The sequence below is a fragment of the Podarcis erhardii genome (assembly GCF_964252035.2).
Source record: "Podarcis erhardii genome assembly, chromosome: 1".
NCBI lineage: Eukaryota > Metazoa > Chordata > Lepidosauria > Squamata > Lacertidae > Podarcis > Podarcis erhardii.
The window spans coordinates 51,995,271-52,018,146 of NC_138497.1; the positions used below are offsets into that span (position 1 = coordinate 51,995,271).

The 22,876-nt window shown below is 39.6% G+C and overlaps 1 protein-coding gene across 5 annotated transcripts in view; it reads left to right on the forward strand.

The window, feature by feature from the left end:
• Positions 1-22,876, forward strand: part of PHF21A (PHD finger protein 21A) — a 128,360-nt gene that overhangs the window by 37,262 nt on the left and 68,222 nt on the right. For all 5 annotated transcript variants that reach the window (XM_081834970.1, XM_081834969.1, XM_081834968.1 and 2 more), the window contains exons 2-5: positions 9,486-9,527; positions 10,533-10,690; positions 17,156-17,188; positions 17,886-17,951. In XM_081834970.1, the coding sequence (XP_081691096.1) occupies positions 10,637-10,690; positions 17,156-17,188; positions 17,886-17,951 (153 nt within the window). In that variant the 5' untranslated portion in view covers positions 9,486-9,527; positions 10,533-10,636. The remainder of the gene's footprint in view (positions 1-9,485; positions 9,528-10,532; positions 10,691-17,155; positions 17,189-17,885; positions 17,952-22,876) is intronic.

Here is a 22,876-nt window from a genome sequence, read left to right on the forward strand (position 1 = left end):
TTTATCATGTGCATGTAACCGCCACCTTTTCTCATGGGGCACTGTTCTCAGTTTGGGGGTACTGAGGATTACAAACATCTTCTAGAGGGTATTGATGGCTGCGCCTTTACATGTAATGTTTTTCCTTCACAGAAATAATATTGGTGTAGAGCAAAATATATACACATGTGTCTTATGTATACAGCTTATGCATTTTCTTATTACCACAAGCTCCTGTGTGTGCATTGGCTTACCCCTGTGAAGGTAAAATGTATGTAAAGTAGTCTTGTGCTATTGAGATGATTATTTCTCTTCTACTCCTATGTCTGATCCAGGATGCTGGAGGAAGCAAGAGCAGATGTCTAGTAGATACTAATCCTTCAGCTTTGTCAACCACTATGCCCTCAGTCATATTCTTACCATATGGCTGTATCTTATTGGGAGTTAAGTTTACTTATGGATTCCAATTCTGATCTCAAAGATCCCTATCCCCATGTTTTTATCGTTGCTCCGACTTCAAAATCATCCTCATGCCTCTGTAACATTCTTTTGACATGCCTACTGCCCTTTCTCCAAGTGGCTCTTGTAATAATTTCAGAACTGTTTAGAAGACAAGTAGAGGCACTGCAATAATCATGTGTGGCTTCATAACAAGGGACAGTTTCCCTTTTGTTTCTGAAAATAATATTTTTAAGGATTGACTGTATTCCGGAAAACCAAGTTTGAAGATTAGGTCTTCTGACCCTCCTGATAATCACAGCTGCAGATATCACAGTATATTGGTCTCTTATCCAAGGAATGTTTGGGGGAAGGAGTAAACAAATACAGTGCCTGAACTTCAAAGAGCATTTCCTGATGGAAAACACGTTCAGAACAAAATAGAAACATATTACAGAACTGTGGCGTACTTTGCTTTTTTCAAATAGAATAGCCATGTGACTATTTCGTAATGTATGTTGGATTTGTGATTATCGCTCGTCTGGATGATGGCTGGGTATTTTTGCTGTTGTAGCATATTGAGTGGAATGGATATGGTGACTTTCCTGTCCCTTTTTAGTTGCATAGTTTTGTTTTCCTGCTCAGCCCAATCTTGTTCATGTTTCTTAGAAGAAAGTTCCACTGTGTTCAGTATGACTGTAAGATTATGTAAACTTCCTTGGAGTGTGAGGAAAGTATGGAAATGTCTGAAAAGTAGCATCACTCCTGTGTAGTGAAGCCATCAAATGCCTACTTTACTATCCTGCCAGCTGTAAATAAATGCATACTGGATTTGCTGCATGATCAGAATTTGTTTTCAAATCCTACTTGTGAATTCTGGCTCAAAACCTTCTTTTGTGTACAGAAACCTTCAGTATTAGTTTCTTCATCATAAGTATGAAGCCAAGCTAACTGAAACTGCAAAACTCGAAAAATTCTAGCTGTAGTAGAAGAATCTCCTGCAATATCCAGAACCATCAGTTTCATCTTCTCTTGGCTTCTAGAGGGCACTTTCATTTGAACAAAGGTAAATAGGTGGTATTCAAGAATCTACATGAAACCGCTGGGACAGATCATCAGGAGTTTTGGGGCTGGGTGTTCACCAATATGCAGATGATACCCAGCTGTACCTCTTGTTTAAATCAGAACCAGTGAAGGTGGTGAATGTCTTCTGTGAGTGTCTAGAGGCATTTGGAGGGTGGATGGCAGTCAACGGATTGAGGTTGAATCCTGACAAGACAGAAGTACTGTTTCTGAGGGATAGGTGGTGGGCAGGTGTGGGGGACTCCGTGGACCTGAATGGGGTTACTGTGTCCCTGAAGGAACAGGTGAACAGCCTTGGGGTCATTTTGGACTTACAGCTGTCCATGGAAGTGCAGATCAATTCTGTGTCCAGGGTGACTGTCTACCAGCTCCATCTGGTATGCCAACTGAGACTCTACCTCCCTGTGCACTGTCTTGCCTGAGTGGTACATGATCTGGTTAACTCCTGCTTGCACCACTGAAATGCACTCTGCACAGGGCTACTTTGAAGGTGACTCGGAAACCACAACTAATCCAGAATGCAGCTGCTACACTGGTAACTGGGAGCCACCGCTGGGACCATCTAACACAGGTTTTGAAAGATCTGCATTGGCTGCTAGTATGTTTCTGAGTGTTGGTGCAGACTTTTAAAGCCCTACATGGGCTCGGCCCTGTATACATGAAGGAGAGTCTCAACTCCCAGTGTTCACCCTGGGCACTGAGATCCAGCTCTGAGGTCCTTTTAGCAGTTCCTTCACTGCAAGAAGTGAAGTTACAGGGAACCAGGCAGAGGGCCTTCTCGGTGGTGGCACCTGCCCTGTGGAACACCCACCTGTCAGATGTCAAATATCTAAATAACTACACAGCTTTCCAAAGACATCAGAAGACGGCCCTGCATCGGGAAGTTTTTAATGTTTGATATCTCACTGCTTTAATATTATGTGGGAAACCACCCAGAATGGCTGGGGGAATCTGATTGGATGGGTGGGGTGTAAGTAAATAGTAATAATAATAATAATAATAATACCACCTTCTGTGCATTTTGCACAGGTAGTTGTACTCAGTGATGTCATGCAATGATATACCAGAGTTCCTCTGAGATAGTCTTCCTGTAGAAAGGAAATAATTTGCCTTTCTGAAGAGTACATAGACACTCTGAAAAGGTATGCTATGAGTTCAAAGGAAAGTTCAGAAACATTGATAAAGGTTTTTTTTAAAAAAAATCTGCACTCCTCCTTTCTAATTGTGTCTGTTGAGCTTTCCATTGAGCAGATTTCTCCATGTTTTTATTCACAGCAACATGAAAATAAAACTGATTTTCGAAGTAATAAGATAAAATATCTTTGTTTTAATCAGAATTATTTCATACTGAATTTCAGTTAGAGTAAGTGTCCTTTCCCTGGCTTAAAATACCTAAATCTAATATGAACAACTTTGTCTGCACTCATAATACCTTAAAAACTCACTGATATTTTAGTAAACCCTGCTTTTTATGTAAAAGAATAAATCAGGACAGGAAAGTAATCTTAGGTTGTGCATTATAATTATGCCATTGTGGATCTCTTTTGTAGTATTGTTTAGACTATGAACCTTTGGACTGTTGATTAAATTGCATGGACATTTATTTTCTATGACATTGTGAAATTCTCTTCTGCAGAGTAAGTATCAGCTCTTCCTCCTGCATAGTTCTAAGCACATCTTCACATGTAATGGGTGTGCTTAGTGTCATAAGAACATAAGATGATCTTGCTGGATCAGGCCAATGGCCCATTTAGCCCAGTATCCTGTTATCCAGTGGCTAACTAGATACCTGTGGGAAATCTGCAAGCAGGATCTTAGCACAAGAACAACCCCCCCTCCACAGTTTCTAGCAACTGGTATTTGGAAGCATACTATATACTGCCTCTGATTGTGGAGGCAGAGCATAGCCACCAAGGCCGTGGGAGCGAATTCTACAGTTGTTCTATGTGCTGCACGAAGAAGTACTTTCTGTGTGTGTGTGTGTGTGTGTGTGTGTGTGTGTGTCTGTGTCTGTGTCTGTGTCTGTGTGTGTGTACAGAGCCAAATAGAAATACTTACCTTCATAATTGCTTCCCTAAGCAGAAATAAATTCTGTGGCTCAAAGGCTATGAAGGTTGAATAAACAGGGGTCAGGGGCTATGCTCCTGGTATTGTAAAAGCTTACTTTTGTTGCAAACACAGATTTCATTTATTACAGCAACCAATCAGTAACTACATGAATTAGAAAGTTGGAAACTTGATTTTATCAATCACTTTCAATCCAGCCCTTTTCTTGACGTTTTAATTTGGTTATAAAAATGATCCGTCCTGTATAGGGACAACCTAACATGCGAGTTGTACTTTCCAGCTGTGTTATTATTTGTGGTGTAGTAGCAATTTTTTGATCTTTTTAGAAAAATAATCCTTTTTTACTTAGCACTTCTTTTTTAGACTGATTCCTGCGCTTCATTCTTGCTCTTATGGTAGACTTCTCAGGAGGAGCTTGGGAAGAGGGAGAGAACATTGTTGCACTGAGCTAAGATTATAGATGCAACTAGAAGTGTGTTTATAGGAAATACAGGGTCTAGTTCTCTCTAAGGTGAGAAGTCTTTGCCTGTACTTTACCACTTCAAACTGTAGGTGACAGTTCACATTTATGGAATGTTACTCCACATCAAAAACTTGCATGTCAAAGGAGAGAGGTTCAGCTTATCCTTTTCCCTAATGTGCACCCCTCTCATGTGCAGAAGTATGTGTCCATTGAAGAGCATTTGATCATGCAAGCACTTACCTGTAGTCTGAAGCCCAATCGGAAGCCTGCCGCCTCCATGAAAACTAGTCTTTCGTGTGTCCACAAAGGAGACTGCTCCCTTGTAGTATAATCCCAGCTTCTTTGCCCATAGCCCAAGATGGATGAGATGAAAAGAATTAATTTTATTCTGTCTCTTTATTTTAGAGGAATATAATAGGTTTAAGCTTTATTACAGAGAGTCAATTTAAAATTCATATTTTTTTAAACTCCTATTTTTGTCATTCTTGAAAATGCATTGCTTGTTTGCTAGATAATTAGCTTTTAACTTAGTGTGGTTTTTTATTTTTTTGAAGCTGCACTTGCATAGAAATCGAAATTCAATTAAAATGCTCAAAAGCAGCATTTTAAAATTTGTTGCTATTAAATAAAATTACATTAAATGTGTTGGATTGTACACAAATGAAAGGAGAAATGTTTCTGTTAAGCAGGAACTGACAGTAGTAATTAAGGGAAAAGCTTTTTCTGCACAAGGAAAAAATGTAGTCCAGGTACCTCGGAGATGGAAACATTTTAATATCATGGCATTTTGTTGTTTTTGAGGGAAAAAGCTAGGTGACTGATTTTCACTCATCTGTCTGGACTCAGGGGGCCACTCTTAAGGTGGTGATAGCCTACTTCCTCTCCCTGCCTAAACCATTTTTTGTTGTTCTTTTGCCCAGTTTGCCATAGCCTTATTTACAAACAGGGCTGGCTGTCTAAAAACCTCTATGCATTTCCAATTCCTGACTGACAGCAACCTTGTTGGACACTAGACTGAATATACGTACCTTCTGAACACTCAAGAATATTACAGCCACAAGCTTGACAAAATCTATACCATTTGACCCTGTTCACTGTGACCCAGAACAAGCATATTACATGTGACTTCCAAGTTTTTCTGAAGTAAAGCTTTCTCCTCTTTTAAAGTAGCTGCTACATTTCTGTTACTAAGCCTGCTGGCTAGGCTACTGATATTTGAAAACTGATCTCTGCTCCCTTGGAGTTTAAAAACTTGTTCTGCTAAAATAAAAAGCAGATCTTGTCAGACTCCTTATAAAGCTTATATCCATGCTAAATTGATTAATTTCATTAAACAGATCCATAGTCAAAATGCTTCTTCAGACAAGTAGAGATACTAGAAGAAAACACCCAGCTGGGTGGGTATTGCGCTTGTGAGAGAGGTTGTGGATGGACGAAAGGGAAATAGAAAAATGTATTTTAATAAATAATATATTTCTCCTGAAAAATATATCCAGTTCTGGAAAGTTTTGGGACTTATTTTATTAAACAATACAATAATTTCACAACTATTAGTTTTAATCTCTGTATTGTTTGTTTTCAGTGCTGTGTTTCTAGAAATAGAGGTAGCAGAACTCCCCATGAACCCCTCCCTTGTTCTCTTATAATGGCAATGGCACCCACCTGAAAGGTGCCAGAACTGAGTTCCAGTGAGTTCCAGCTGGAAAAAAGCCCTGGTTTGTTTATTTTTAAAATGTTTCAAAATGAGCATTTGAATGTTCTCTGAGTACAGAGATATGCAAAGTTTGCTTTCTAGTATGTGAGAGCTTCTTGCTTAGTGGCACTTGATTGTTCTTCTTGAGTCTTGCTTGTATAGTAACTACATAGGTGAGGTTGCATACAGAGCTGATGCAGAAGGCATTGATTTTTATTGGCATCTCTGGCAGTCTTATGTATTCTGCTTTGATTTACATGATCGAAGAAAGAAAAAATATATAAGTGGAATAACAAGCATGTGTGTGTGTGTGTGTGTGTGTATAGTCAATGAATACCTCAGAATTCCACTCTTCAGATAATTTTAGCTCTGAACTTATCCTGAAATACATTTTTGTCACTTCATGTGCTTAAACATAACTGTTACAGGTATTTTGAGACAAAGTTTGGTAGAAAATATTCTGTTCTCCCCTGGTTTAAAAAGTATTAAATTTGAACTGCAGAATGAATATTGGGGGCCAAACTTGGATTTAATAGTAATAAGTAACTCACACCATGCAGGGGAAAACACTTTCTAAAGGTATATCATAGAACTGTAGAGTTGGAAGGGACCACAAAGGTCATCTAGTGCAATCCCCTGCAATGCAGGAATCTTTTGCCCAACGTGGGGCTCGAACCCACAACCCTGAGATTAAGAGTCTCATGCTCTACTGACTGAGCTATATGATTTAGTTTGTTGTCTTTCTGTAAGGTGCATGAATTGTTTGCCATATGTGATACATATGTTTTCTGCATAAACTCCATGCAGTTACAGTATCTGCATCCCCTCTAACTACATAAACCACAATAGGAAGGGGTTGTCAGGTGCCTGAGCCAGCACTGTGCCCCAAGAGCCTGACTGCATTCATTCAGATTCATACCCGACCCTTTAATCCAGTTATCAGGGCAGTTTGCATAAAATAAAGTACAAAAAAATTAAACATGCACACAGTAAAGCTGAAAGCAGATCTGTAAAGCAGCACAAGAAAAAAGTTTTAAGTCTGAAGCTACCTGACAAATCTGTCTTTGGAGCTTTCCAGAGCTGGGGTGCTACCACTTCAAAATCCTTTCTCTATCAACCCACTAGGCTGCAGATGGTGGAGGAACTCTGAGAAGTCCCAAACTTTATTTCTTTTAAATAAATAATATTTATTAAAATTTTAAAGGTTACAAAAAGAAAGAATAAAAACGCCATATCAAACAAGAACAAAACAACGCATCACAATAAGGAAGAAGAAAAAGAAGAAGGAAAAAAAACCACAGCTGATCTTCCCATAACTTGTCTTTCATTTGCTTGTTTCCTTGACCTCCTCACACCTCCCTTTTTTGTATTCTCGTTCAATTAACCATTTCAGCAAATCCTTTCCATCTTTTCCACTTTTTGTTCTGTAATTTATCTTAATATAATGTAACTTTACTTTCCCTCCTTTCACCAATTAACAATCTATTTTTTCCTAAACCCTTATAACATTTCTGCTAAAACCACATAACTTCATTCCAACATCCTTCTAACATTCATTAATTTTACAATGTTTCTGTAGATAGTCTTTAAATTTCTTCCAATCTTCCTCCACCGACTCTTCTCCCTGGTCTCGGATTCTGCCAGTCATTTCCGCCAGTTCCATGTAGTCCATCACCTTCATCTGCCATTCTTCCCGGGTGTGTGTCTTCCAATACTTGTGTCTTCCAATACTTTGCAATAAGTATTCTTGCTGCTGTTGTAGCATACATAAAGAAAGTTCTATCCTTCTTTGACACCAATTGGCCGACCATGCCCAGGAGAAAGGCCTCTGGTTTCTTCAGAAAGGTATATTTAAATACCTTTTTCATTTCATTATAGATCATCTCCCAGAAAGTCTTAATCCTTGGGCATGTCCACCAAAGGTGAAAGAATGTACCTTCCGTCTCTTTACATTTCCAACATTTATTATCGGGCAGATGATAAATTTTTGCAAGCTTGACTGGTGTCATGTACCACCTGTAAATCATTTTCATTAAATTCTCTCTTAGGGCATTGCATGCCGTAAATTTCATACCTGTGGTCCATAACTGTTCCCAGTCAGCCATCATAATATTATGTCCGACATCTTGTGCCCATTTAATCATAGCAGATTTCACCGTTTCATCCTGAGTGTTCCATTTCAACAGCAAGTTATACATTCTTGACAAATTCTTAATTTTAGGATCTAACAGTTCCGTTTCCAATTTTGAGAGAAGTCCCAAACTTTAAACGACAAGACCAACATCTTGATTGGGGCCTAGAAACCTGCAATTGTGTGGTAGAAGATTTGCTGCAGGGGGAGATAAGCAAGTTTGAGATAGTGTGGAGCTCCACAGTCCAGCTGCTTTCCTGCTTTTGTGCACATGAGCTTCCTCAAGTCTCTCACATTTTTGTAGGGTGGAAAAAAATGAGAAGCATATAAGCTATACCCATATGACATAATGCTTATGTGATAAGATAGTCAAGAAACAAAGTGTTGGTGTCTGTTGAGAATACTATGCACCCATGTCTGTTGGTTTAAATTGTGGATTTTTAAAATTTTAGATTAGCTGGTTCCAATTCACTGTTCTCTAGATCTTGGGTAGGAATTGCCACTGTAGGGAAGGCTATGTTGCCTTCCCTGAAGTCATTGGGTAATGTTGCAAGTTGAAAAAAGAAGCCACTCTCAAAGATTGCAGTATTTTCTTCCTGTTGTATTTGTTTGTTTTTAAATTGTACTGGCTTTGTTCAGAATCTGAGTTATGGAGAAATAAAAGTCCAAACTTCGGCAAGTAGAGTCAATGAACAGTAAGCACAAAAAATATCATTAAGAATAACTGTTTGTGGTCTTTATTTAGCATCTTATGTTCTCATGCAGATAGGTCCTTAACTCTGAATGTAGGAGCAATGGAAATTTAACTCCCTTTCTTTGATGCTGGCTATTTCAAACTGTGAGTAGTACTTGTGGGGTGGAGGCTGTGGTCTTAAATACAGTACTATGCCTATACATGGTCCCTAGCAATGCCAGGACCCAAGCTCCATTTAGTTTTCCTACCTGGATGCTTTTCAAACAGGCAGAGCAGACAGGCACAGCAGCCAGGACAACCATGGAGCAGGCAAGCTGTTTTGTTGTCATCTGGTCCAAGCTCTACATTTGTTTCTACACTGCCATTTTGTCTGCCATTTGCTTGGCTGGAGAGATGTCCCAGGCATATTGTAACTGAATACACCCCCCAATTCTGACATCTGCTGGCTGGGAAGCCTTTTAGCCAGGCCAACATGGGTGGCATCTCAACAAAGGGAGGAGTTGTCTTTTGGAAACTGCTTTAAGTGTGCCACAAGGCCAAGCGTCATCCTAATGTTTGGAGGGTAGGTAGGATCTTAAGGGTGTGGTGGTGGCAGGTTTTGTGCAGCCTAGGGTAATTGGTAGACATTTGGCCTTTTAGGTGTTTTCTTCCTTCTTGGGATTCTGATTCTGATTTAATTTAGTTTTAATAAACATACAAGAATGAGGGAGGTTGAATAGTTTCTACTTCCCTTTTTTTTTTGTCCATTTGGCAAAGGAATTTGAACTCCTTTCTGGTTTAGCACAGACTGTAATAGAACTTTTCTTTGATATATTAAACTTCTCTCTTTTTTCTGACTTGCCATAATTTCTTTAAAAATATTTGTTTGCCAGTCAGTCTGAATGCATTTTTTGTTAACTGTACTATCTGCTGATTTCTCCTTGTTTCTTTTTTGTAGGGGGGAAACAGAGCTGAAGAGAATACTTGTTTTCCAAAACTGGTAAGCTATTTTCTCTCCCTCCCCCCCCCCTTTGCTTATGTTGAACTTCTAGTCAGAATAAACGTTTTGTTTAGTGAAATCCCTAAAATAAGCAATGAAGATTTGTTGTGTAAAATGTTCATTTCTTATTCTAGTATTATAGATAAGGGACTTGAAGCACTTTCTGTCACGTTCATGTCAAACTTGACCAAATAAATCCAAACATGATAGGTACAACGTTCACTATTACAGCCGACTTGCAACTTGTGTGCATTTAACCAGCATGTAGTTAGACAAATTGAACACATGCTTCCTGGGCCCTGGGAAATTCTCACGCAGGCTCTGTAACAGGCTCTAGGAGGTTCCTGCAAAATATTGTGGGAGCTTCCCAGAGCCAGTGCAAGAGCCTTCAAAGCCTTGTGGGGTGTGTGTGTTGGGGGGGTAAGGCCCGCTTGGTGTGACGGCTCCAGAAAGGTTTTGTGGGGGTGGTTCCTGGGTTGTTCTGGCTATATGCAATTTTGGCTCCATGTACAATCCCCAGAACCTAACCCCACTCAAGTTTCAAGTCAACTGTATAGTTTTGTTTTGTTTTTAGTTAACTGATTTGTATGACTTGCTAAGCATTTTGATTTTGAAAGTAGTTCTAACTGCCTTATAAATTAGATGTAAGAAGAGCTGTTCTTGTTAATCTACTCATTCAATGCCATTTTATTTGCATGAAGTACACTAATATTGATATACATCTGCCTAATTGCTACTTGTGAATGTATATATAGCCTGTTCTCATTTGTGTAATTTAATATATCACTGTGAAAATAAGTTGCTTGGTCAAACTTGCTTCTGAATTAACATGTAGTTCTTAGCTCTTGAGCTTTTTAACACGGATATGCTGCAAGGGGATCCACTGTGTTGGGCACGTGCCCTCCATTACAAAGCCTTGAGATAAAAGACAAGAATCTTGTATAATATATGACAAGTTGATGGCCCCACCCCCCTTTCCTGATAAAAGTAACATATATTTTGCAGCTGCAGCGTAAAGAACAGAATATTTCCTTTACTCTGAAGCAAGTGTCTGAAGGTGGTGGGGATTTAGTAACCTCAACAGCTCAAGAAAGTGGAGAAGGTAGAGAATGGAGTTGCAGACTCTACAGGAGGCTCTGAAAGTGGAAATTCAGGTTCACCAGGTAAATTGCATTCTCTGCCTTGTGTATCTTACTTGAAATAGTAAAAGGGGTTGTTCGACTTCAGGAGTTCAGACCAAATACTAATAGTTGCTGGATTCTTGAGTTCTAGTGTGCTTGTAAGTATCATGCTATAGTGCACATTTTATCTGTTTTAATTTATTGACTTCATAGCCCACAATATATTGTGAACTCAAAGTGGTTTTCATCTGCTTTCCCCGGACACGACACAAATACTTCTGTCCCCATGGTGCTTATAGTTGGAGTAATTTGGATAATTAAAAGCTTAGGGTAGAAGAGAGCTAGAAGAAATTAAAAATTACAATTCATAAAGATAAAAAAGTGATTAAAGGGCTTAGTTGTTTTTGTTGTCCCAATATTTTCTAGTCTCTCTAACTCATAGTTTTCTCTATTAGCTGAACTCACAATCCAAGTTTTCCCAAAGTATGATAAACAGAGCAAGCATACAACAAACGGGCATACAACAAACAAATGGAGTAGCTGCAACAGGTCTTACAATCTTTCTCCTCCCTTTTCAGCTCATAAATTGCAACTATTGACTCTGAATTTAACATCTCCAATCCTTATACAACATTAAAAAGAAAAAGAAATGTGGACTATATTGACTTCATTTCATTTATGAATTGTTTTTCATGAACAACATCTTGAACAACAGAAACTTCACTTACAAATATCAACTTTACACACGTATATAAAATCCAAAATAAAACCTTCATTTAAAAGGCTTATGGGGGCAAAGGAAGATCTTCCATAGTCACCAAGAAGATAATAGAGATAGTGCTTGTCTGATATTACTGAGAGGGCATTCTAGTGGGTAGGTAGGTGTTGCTAAAATGATTTCATGGGAAGTTTTGTGTAGAACTTTTGAAAATAGTAAATACAGCATGTTTGTAGATGAAAGCGGGTGTTTTTTATTTTTTTTAAAAAAATTGAGTCTTATTCGTGTTTGGATTTTCATAGCTCTAAGGACAGAATCTTACTAAGTTAACAAGCTTTTCCTCTGAAGAAACACCTTTAAGACAATTCTTATAACTTTAGAAAAGAGTCATTAGAACCAACCTGGCCTACATTTATTATCAGGACCTGGGCAGCTGAGCTGTGAGGAACATTTTCAGCTGTGTCAATTGGGTTTTTGGTGAACCCCCAGCATAGGTTAGGTAAGATTGCTATAGTGTATAGGGGTTCTAGTTTCCCTCCAGGATCTAATTCTGGCTGAGTCCCAATTTTAAGTGTTTGTAGTAGGTGTGGAACAGTAAGGACAAATGAGAGAATTCTGTGAACTGACCATCTTGCTGTCTACTATCTCCCTGCCTGAGCTGGTGCGAAATGGTCTCTAATTCAAGTGTTGAGGATCCTCTAAGCAATGCCAAGGCTCAGGGTGGTGGTTTATTATTTTCAGGGTGGTGGTGGTGTTGTGTTGTGGTGGTGGTTAGGATTTGCTTCCCCTGAGTTATCCCAAAGCAATTTGCAATATAATAAAAACATATATATAAAAAATTACCGGTATATGTATAAAAACAGTTAAAGCAATTGCATATGTAAGACATTAAAAACAACAACATCAATTATAAATATAAAAACAGTCTCAAAAAGCAGCACATACATAAAACCAATTCAGATCCAGTACAGTTACCAATTGGGATAAAGATCTCTATTTAAAAGTATTGTTGAAAGAGCCACTGAAAAGTAAGAGAAAGTGCCTGCCTGATATACAATGGCTTTGACTGCCATCCTCACAATTGTGGTTTGTTGAAACATGGCAACAGCCTATACATGTTATAGGCTACATTCCAGATTTTTTTTGGGATGAGCCAGTGTGGTGTAGTGGTTAAGAGTGGTAGTCTCGTAATCTGGTGAACCGGGTTCGCTTCCCCGCTCCTCCACCTGCAGCTGCTGGGTGACCTTGGGCCAGTCACACTTCTCTGAAGTCTCTCAGCCCCACTCACCTCACAGAGTGTTTGTTGTGAGGAAGGAAGGGAAAGGAGAATGTTGGCCGCTTTGAGACTCCTTAGGGTAGTGATAAAGCGGGATATCAAATCCAAACTCTTCCTCTTCTTCTTCTTTTTTTTATTAAAAAAAGATGATATGCTTCTCATATGTGCTGCATAGCATGGCAGGACAGAATCTCAAACAAAGATATACTCTGAATTTTCTGTCTTCCAGTTCATTCAGTTCTGATGACTGTGTTGAAAATATATTATGAGCCAGTGGATCAGTTATATTTTACATTGGGTATATTTCAAAGTGGTTTACTTCTAGATTTCAACATGGTTAACTCTAAACAATAGATGGCAGGCATGGTTTACTTATTGTACAGTGTACTTGTTTTAAGAACTCAAGTTTGACAATTTCCAGCCTGTTTCTAATGTCAAAGCAATAAACCAGCCTCTATTTCTGTGTTACTTCTTAGTAGGTTCAATTTTTGTGGAACTTTTATGTAATTTATGCAAAAGCTCAGTATAAAAATAATTTGAATGGAATCTAACATAGCGCTAAATGAAAATTCCACCAGTGCAAGAATTTCTCCTTGCATGGTGGGACATTCTACCCCTCTCTTCCTCCCTACGCTGTGGAGAACATTTATGCACATGGAAACATGCAAATTGCTCAGAAAGTACAGAGTCCTACACCCCAAATGGAGCAGGTGAGGCCCACTAAGGTCAGTGGGAACTAGTCCCGAGTAAATTTGTATAGTTTTTTGTAATTGTGAAAGATCCATCAGACTTGGGATATTCATTGAACATATTTTTATAGCAAATAATCTTTGCTAGACAGATCCTGTCATTGATTGCATTGTTTGCATAGACATTGCTAACAGCATTGTGGGTATCTCTGAATGTAAATTCAGCTGCACAGTCAACTTTATCCTCTCAGACCTGAGTTCTTTTCAGACTAAATCAAAGCTCTTGTAGACAATTCTGACACCATTTTCTAACGTTAAGGTAGATGCTGTGGGTCTGTACATAAATAAATATTTCTCTCATGTAGTTGACCAGCTCACTGGTAACACTGACTTATATGCAGACTGAGAAAAATGGTTGTGTGGAATTATTTACAGAAGTGAGACATTTACGACAAAACAAAATATGGAGAACAGTTCTTCACAAGTTGTGCATGGCTTGCCCTTATGCAGGACATGTAAATATAACGGCCAACAGCTCTTGCCTTCAGATTACCAAACCATGTCAAACTTGTCCAGGATAATCTCTTAAGAGTTTGAGTTTGCATTTGAAGTAGTAGAATTAGCACTGAAATAACAAGTTTTTTGGGGGGAGATGTAGTTGATGGATCTTTCACATAGTTGCAATCATATACACGTTTATTTGTGACTAGGTGCACTTGAACTCTATGGGATTATCTGGTTTGTATGTGCTGTATAAGACTATTGTGTCAGTGATCTGCAAGCTTTCATGTATGCAGATATAGCTGGAACTGAAATATTTTAATTCTAAATATAGAGTCTGCAAAAAACAGACCATTTTCAGGGAGCAACATATGTACGCGTCTGAAAACAATTATCCACCCATTATATGGTTTGTCAGGTCAGCTTGATTGTGTCAGTCATCATCTCCAACTGGAGATCAGCACTACAAAGCTGATAGCACTAACTCTGTGATTGTCTTTCATGCATAGTTCCAACTCAGTAACCAAGGCAATACATACAGCTCTGGATACTGGATATAGTTAAACAGCATGTGAAAGCCTCAGTCTTTCACATGTATACGACTCTTGCTGGGTTGAATTCAAGACTTTGCTTGCACAAACGTAAGCACCACTCATGTACAGGTTGTGGGTGAGGCATTCATTCTCTCACATCATGACATTGCATACAATTTGGAAAAGCCTTACTGTCCTGGGGCAGTTTTCCAGTGGGCACAAGTGGCTGTTGGATAGGGAGACAACCCCCCCCCCCCCCGGTAAATGAATATTGGAAGCACTTCCACTCATGTGGAGGGAGGTAAGTATTGGGTCTAAGTCTTTACGTATAGGTTTATGTACTGGCCCCACCCCAGCTAAGGAAGGCACACGTCTGATAGTTAAGTCTTTATTGACAAGAGAAACATTTACAGCAGTTTCCACTGTACTCCATGTACACATGGGCTTCTAGCCTCTAGGCAGTTGCCCACACGTCTGGGCCCTGTGGAGCGTTGCAACAACAGTGGGACCATGAACTCCACCCCCCCACCCCCCGCTGGCTTATAAGGGAGCCAGTGTGGTGTAGTGGTTAAGAGCAGTAGTCTCCTAATCTGGGGAACCGGGTTCGCGTCTCCGCTCCTGCACATGCAGCCGCTGGGTGACCTTGGGCCAGTCACACTTCTTTGGAGTCTCTCAGCCCCACTCACCTCACAGAGTGTTTGTTGTGGGGGAGGAAGGGAAAGGAGAATGTTAGCCGCTTTGAGACTCCTTAAAGGGAGTGAAAGGCGGGATATCAAATCCAAACTCTTCTTCTTATATACCCTTCTCTGACGGGTTGCACACACATAACCTGAGACATCTGCATGGTAGTGGTTGTGGGTCTTCCCTCTTCTTCTTTTTTTAAATTTTATTTTCAATGCAGAATCATAACAAAAATTACAAACATTAAATCCAAAATAACACTATACAAACAAACAAACAAACAAACAAAAACGGAACATACAAAAAGAACGAGGAAAAAACACACACAGAAAACAACAACTCTTCCCTCTTCAAGTTCCTCCTGTTTCTAGAAGACAATGGCATAGAGGATGGTGAGACCTGATCAGCCTCTTCCTCCACCTCTGGCAGGTCCTGTGTCACCCCCTGTTCATCCCTAACAGCCGTGCTCCTTCCTCTTCCCCCCTGCTCTGGCTCCTGCCTCATGAGTGGCACTGAACCGCATAATTGCTGACACCCTCTCCCAGGTCAGTCTCCTCCCCCCTTGCTTTGGCCACACACTCATCAGAGCGCTGTCAGCCCTTGACAGAATAATAAACAGAGTTCACATGCTCATTGCCATTTTTGATCCCTTAGCATCTTTGTCACTTTCAAACAAGAAAGATGGATAGGAACGAAAAAAGAAAGAAAGAAAGCTGCAAATCTTCTAACAAGTGACTGTGGGGTGATGAAAAATGCATCTCAGGTTTATTTTGTCCATTCCTGCAATTTTGACAATTCAGAGTTTGTGTCCCTCTAAATTCAAATTATTAACCTACAAAAGAAAGTATTATTAAATACATCAAAAGCAAATTTTGACAGACTTCGCTCACCCCAGAATTAGAATAACTTCAGCATTAAATAGTTGTGGGAATGTAATCGTCAATACCTTTCTGCTTTAAAGCACAAGCCTCTCCTTTGAATTCAATGGTACCTGTGTTCTTTGCATGAAAGTGTGTTCTGTCAGGCGAGACATGAGGAGACTATTATAGATAGTGCATTTCTGCTTCCAAAAACTACTCTCTCTGTGTGCTCATGTGTTGGGGAGAGGTAACCAAATGGGACATCAATTCCCCCCGCCCCTCAGCAGTATACCGTTTTATTTAGAATGATGTTGTCGTGCTGCTCATATAGAGTGAAAGTATTGTTAGGAACTGTGGGAAAGATCACTAAATCCTCATATCGGTATAGTGCAAAATTGTTTACTAGTGCCAATTTAATTAATTTTGATAGATCAAACACATATTCTATATGTATTAACCTAGCAGATTTATAATGCTATGAGAAGTTAATTTATCTATTCAAGCCATTATCTCCTGTAATTTAGCTGGATTACACAGTTTAATTGCCATCAAGCCTTTTAAAATCACTGAATAAGCTTCGTATCAAGACCAAGGATCAAGTGGTCAGAGGGAATATTTCTAATGTGCTATCCCAGATGTAATAAACATCCTATGCCACTTGGTTTTATACTGACTTTTTAAAAATATGAAAAAGTACCCAGAGAAGCAGAATACCTGAGGAGTTTATTAGGTTCTTTGGAGATTTTTGTGTGTGAGGCGGGAAACTTAACCTGAAGTGCCAGTTCTTACAGAAGTATTGTTTTCATTTATTTGTAAAACACCAAAATACTAGGTGCTTTTGCTAACACCAGTAACAAGCCCCTGCTTTCTGACTTACAATTTAAGTATAGAAAAGTAGCACAAAGAAGCAGGGCAAGGGATGCAGCAAAGTTTGTTCTTTGACTTCTGTCCCTCAACCAAGACCACATGAAGGAAATTCTGTAGTTTTTTATTATATAGATAGCTTTTTTTACAACCGAACTGATTGTCTGTGTTGCTTTTTATATTAGTTTAAGATTGTAGTTTAGGTTTAGCTTACCCAGCTTTATCCCTAGTAGCAGCATACTTAAACATGTGAATAAGGGTGGCAGAAATAAGCAACACCTTTTATTGAAAAATCCAGTTTTAGTCAAGGAGCACTGTATAGGTTTTGCTTGCAGAACTTTCAGTAAAGCACATGCAATACTAATACCACTGTCTTCTATTTTAGAAACTGGTTGCCCAAATGAAGCAGGATCCACAGGTAAATATGTTTTGTTCACACTCTTCATTCCTGAACTCAGTATACAAACATTCCTCTTGTTGCATTTTTCACAAAGTGAAATAGAAAAGTTCATCAGATCATATATTAAGTAAACGGTCTCAATATTATTTCTGACATTGTTTTGTTCACAAGAAGATTCTTAAAAACCATATCACGAGGAAGGTAGTGGTTTGTTTATTTAGTTCACCAAAATTGTAACATTGGAGGTGCATTCATTTTCTTTCACCTCATGTATACTATAGGCACATTCTGGTTCAGAAGGTTTTAAGTGTGAAATAGCCTTTGGAATGTGGTGGTGGTTTAATGTTAGATGTATCTTTAAAAATAATTTCATTTTTCTTTAGTGGTGCACATCACTGAAAGAAAATGTGGAGCATATTGTAGGGTACTCCTTGATGTCCTTGTTTATTAAGTCTTAAATGGCATTTCGTGTCTTCATGAAATACATGAAAATGCCACCCAAATGATGCTAAATATTGAAAAGAGCCATAAAACTGTAGCACCAGGCAGTTCAAATAGGCTTCACTGTTGTGCTGTTTAAGCAATCCCATTGGTTACAACCTAGAGGCGCTTTATTTATAGCATTCCTATGAGTTTTAGAGTCCTACTACTATTCTTTATAAAGAATTGAAAGAGCTTTCTCACAGATACTTTTTTTCTCTCCCTTTCTAAACAGAATGCTGATCTGAAGAAGCAGCTTCATGAACTCCAAGCCAAAATCACAGCTTTGAGTGAGAAACAGGTAGGGAAACTGGTATATTTTTAATAGCATCTTCTAAAGATACGTCTTCTCCCAGCTACCACAAAAACTGCTAATTTTTTTTCCATGTGTGAAAATAAGTGTGGGCATCCAACACTTTTTGGCTCTGGTTTGATGTATATAGCAAAACAAAAATAAATATTGGATGCACCAGTCATAGATAAAGTTTATCTAGTGCAATGTGGTGCTGGAAATTTGTGAGGCAGACTAATGTAGAAGTAGGAAGACATTGGACATTCGAAGTGTTGCACAAATGAAATGATCACGCTTCTTACAATGTGCCTGTCAAAATAAGATACTAGGTTTAGTTATTGAACTCCAGATGCATCTGATTCTTTTTTAAAAATCCCGCTTACTTCCACATGGTGGGAGGTGGAAGTTGCTGGCCTTAACAGCTGTGGCTGGATGCCCCCCTTTCTCTCAACTTTTCCTCCTCTGCTGGCTGTGTTGTATGCTGGGGCTCATCTGTGGCTGCGACCAGTTGCGGGTGTATCATAATACAAGCGTGCCTTGGGTGTGGACAATACCCAAGGCGTGCCTTGGGTGTGGACCAGAAGGGTATCAATACCCAAGGCGTGCCTTCTGATACCAGAAGGGTATCAATACCCAAGGCGTGCCTTGGGTGTGGACCAGAAGGGAAAAAAAATTCCCTCTAGTCCGCTCCCTGGCTATAAAAGCCAGTTGTACCATGGTCCCAGCCTCAGTTCATCTTGAGATTCCCTGCTCACTCTTCCCTTATTCCATATGTTTTTGGGCTGCCCAATAGTATGCAGGCACGTCCCATGGGAGAGCTGTGCTGAGGAAGCCGTCGGTCACTGTATTCAGGGCCAGACAGACTCATTTGCGTGCAGACCAATTGGGCCTGTCTGGGGGCTTTGCCTACCTCATAGCAACGGTCACAAATTATGGCAGATAAGGCATTGGGTTGGATTCTTAGCTTTCATTGAGCAAGAGTGGGCGGACCTCACCCTGCTCCACAGTATCAGGGTAACCCTTTAACGAGATCCTTGGGCAGGGGGGTTAGCCCAATTTGATGTACATCATAGGGCAACCTTCAGCCTTGGTTAACCCTGCTAAGCATCTGCCAGGAGTCAGGCTAGTTGATGTTAGGATACAAAACCGATGCCGGCACCAAAAAGTTCTGACATCTGTAAAATTGTGGCCTCTTTAAATCCCAATACTGTTGTCCTGTGTTTTGTTGCAACTAATGTCATATCTGCCCCACCTTACCCATGGCTCCATTGTGCCTAGGCTCGCAGTTGAAAATCTGGTTGGTTATTGGTTGGATTCAAGGTGCTGACCATTGTTTGCCACTTTGGTTTTCATTCGATCTGTAGCTGGAGTAGGTGATGGGGGAAGATGGGGGTGCATGACTTCTGAGGTTACCCCCAATTGCCAAATTGTGGTTTTGCATTGTGCCTTTTAAATATTTAACAATGGTTCAGTTTAGAACAAAAGCTTTAAATGTGCATGTGCATTATAGGCTAAGAGGGAATTTCTAATGAAGTTCCGTTTCTGACTTGAGCCAGTAGAAGACACAAATAAATGTCTTGTGACCTTTTGTAAATTGTATTTCCTTGTGCTTTCCCACCTAAGATATTTGTCATGGCCATTTTGAGAGTTATACCAAGTGTCATGTACAGATTTTTATTTTTTTGTGCTGAATATAACTACTGCTTTTGCATTATGAATGGTGGTACTTTACTTTTTAACTGTGTTGGTATATGGCTGGGGCATAGGTTTAATTATTTCTGTGCAGAAAGCCTTTGTGAATCGAGCTGCTGTTTAGAAAAGGCAGTTAGGAGTACTTACTATTTCTATCCAAACTAGTGCACTAGAATTATAGGTAACATTACTGTGGAGTTGCAGTTGTTTATATGCTGTGGGGAGGTTGTTCATAATGTAATACAATTATTTATATAGTATCCCATCTTTAATGATAATGATCCTTCCAAGGCAGCTTACTACTGCTACTACTACTACTACTACAATAATAACATTACCATTAGATGACAGTAAACCTTATCAGCTCATCAAGATCCGTCCCACAGGGCAGTTGGTGCCAAGTGACCCTGTGCAGGAGGAGGGGACTGCTCAGTTGGAGCAGGCTGTAATGTTACCTTTGCTTCCCCCCCTTCCCTGTCCTGTTCCTTCCCCATTTTCCCCTAATGAGGGTGAACTGAGGGTGCACCAGTGGAATTGGCAGAACCTATGCACATCAAATCACTGTGTGTTGGAATCAGCTTCACCTTCTCTCAATATTCAAAGAGTTCTGAACCCCTCCAACACTTTTTACTTTCGGCCTCCCAGATGCTGGAAGAATCAAACATAATAGTGTAACAGACCTTTCCATTGATGCAAGATACAATGGTAGCATTCGGGAAAGAGGTATTTAAAACAAACTTTCCTCGCTACTAGAGTTGTTCAGCAATGGAATAACATTTTATGGAAGGCAGTGAAATCTCCCTGTATGAATGTTCTTAAGAAAAGTGTGAACAGTCATCTGTGGAAAACTGCTTTGTCATAGAATCGCTTATAACAGGGCAGAGGGTGGCCTAGAGTGCTCACTGGGTGAAGTTCAACTCTATTGTATTGCAGTAATGGAGGGAAAATCCTATAGTGTTATTTTCCTACCTGCTCTCCCCCACTGCCCACACTGTAAACCACTGCCTGTTTATCTTACCAAAAACTTAATATCCTCAGTATGAAGTAAAATATTAAATTAAGGCACTCCCAAGTGTGTACCAATGCCCATGACTTTCTCCCTGGGGGTTCAGATATTGAAAGCTCAGTGAGAAGCAGAGGGGCGAAGACAACAATATAATGTATTTATCAAGAAGTGGAGCCTTTTTATAATGTACTGGAATAATAAGGTACAGGGTAATGTAAACCCATTAGTGTTCCTTTGGAACGTTGTGATATTAATTTATTATGGTTGATTTTTGTATGGAAATCTGTTCCTATATGTTTACTTCTAGATATTCCTTCCTACTTTTGCATTATTTGGCATCTGTTAAGCACGTCAAAGTGCAAGTAGATAAATAGGTACCGCTCCAGCGGGAAGGTAAACGGCGTTTCCGTGCGCTGCTTTGGTTCGCCAGAAGTGGCTTAGTCATGCTGGCCACATGACCCGGAAGCTGTATGCCGGCTCCCTTGGTCAATAAAGCGAGATGAGCGCCGCAACCCCAGAGTCGGTCACGACTGGACCTAATGGTCAGGGGTCCCTTTACCTTTACCTTATTATACGTAATATGTTACAAATAAATACATGTAAATAAAACAAAAAAGAAGAATTTTGAAAGCCTACAGGTGGTCTTGGTAAGGATTAGCTTGATATTCTCCACACACCCCAAAAAACACCAGTTTGTATGCTAGCATCTGGAATAGCCAAACTTTTGCTCTTCTAGAATGCCCTGTGTGAGCTTGTTACATAGATACTCCATAACGAAGCTTTTAACTGGAGTATGCTCTCTCACATTCAGCTCAACCTAGCGCATGTGGTGGTGCACTGATGGGGACAAAATCCACTGTAGTTCTACATTGTGGTTAAACTTCCTAGTTACAGGAGATGGAGCTCAAGCAGGCATCATGTTTCTTTTTAAAGAACTGATTTCAACAATTTCTGCTGCTTACTACTTGAAAAGTAACTGAATCAAGCTGGGTCATGGTCACTGTGGCCTGAATCCAATACTGTCAGCATTAACTTTGTTTTTATTTTAAAAGAGGTTGAAATGAGATGGAACATGGTTAAAAGCAGAATGGCAAACGCTTTACCTCATGGAATCCTACACATCATAACGTTATGCTGATATGTCTGCCACTTCAGTCTCTGTCCTAATTTTCTTCAGTAAAGGTTGTTTTGTTTCTTAATTCTGTGTCATGAACTATGCTAGTCCCTAGGAAACAGCCAGCAAGAATTGGCTAACATTCTTTCTGAGACTTTAAAGAGGCAGCAGCTTTAACTTGTGATGCTGAATAATTACCAGGCCCCTAAAATGCAACAGAGTCTTCCAGTGAATGAATGATCAGAATGTTAGCAACTAGTTGTGCATTGAAGGCAAATCTAGTCGGTTACTTAAAAGTTTTTAAGGTTAATATTGGTGATTTGTTCTTTGAAGTTGGCATAATAATGTGTGTGTCAGTAAATTCTTTAGCTGGTGCAGAGGGCCCCTGATTGTTTCAGGGCAAGTTTGATGCAATGCCAATAGATGAGTCATATTAACTTACCAATTCATATGTTGAGCCAGGGAGAGAAGGCTGTATATTGATGGAGAGGCTGTGGTATTAGGTGGAGCAAATTTTGTATAAAGCTTGGTTTTCTGGCCTGATTTGACAGTCTTTTTAAAAGTCATGTAAGAGGAAAATTAAAAACTTAATATTGCTGTGCAGAAATAGATCATAATGGGTAGTAGCTGCTAGTTCTTTCTTCTTACAGAAGTGTTTTCTGGATAAATCACAAGTGTTCTGTGCATAGGGGAAAAGCATAATGTGGCTATTGTGATGAATTTTTATCTTTTCATTGAGTTGCAGTTTCTAGTATTTCTGTAAGAGCTGTTTTAAAAAGTGATTAGCTTGCAAATAACATGCAGATATTACCATGCAGCCAGCGTAGAAACACAAGCGGTTGGCATCTTAACAACATTTACCTTTTATCAAGCAAGACTCATGAAGGAGGGACAGTCCTCACTCTGCCTGCCCAGTGCCCACTGTGTCTACACCACAACTAGCGTGGAAGTCTAGTGGCTTGGCAGAGAAGGGATGGAGTGATCTGAACTCATCCACCAGCCTGCTCAGTTGGCTGCATGGAATTCCATGCATTTGCCTATGACTAGCAGGCTACTTTCTTAAATACAAGGCTGATAATAGTAAATGCTCAGCCTGCTAAATACGCTTACTTAAGCTTTGGA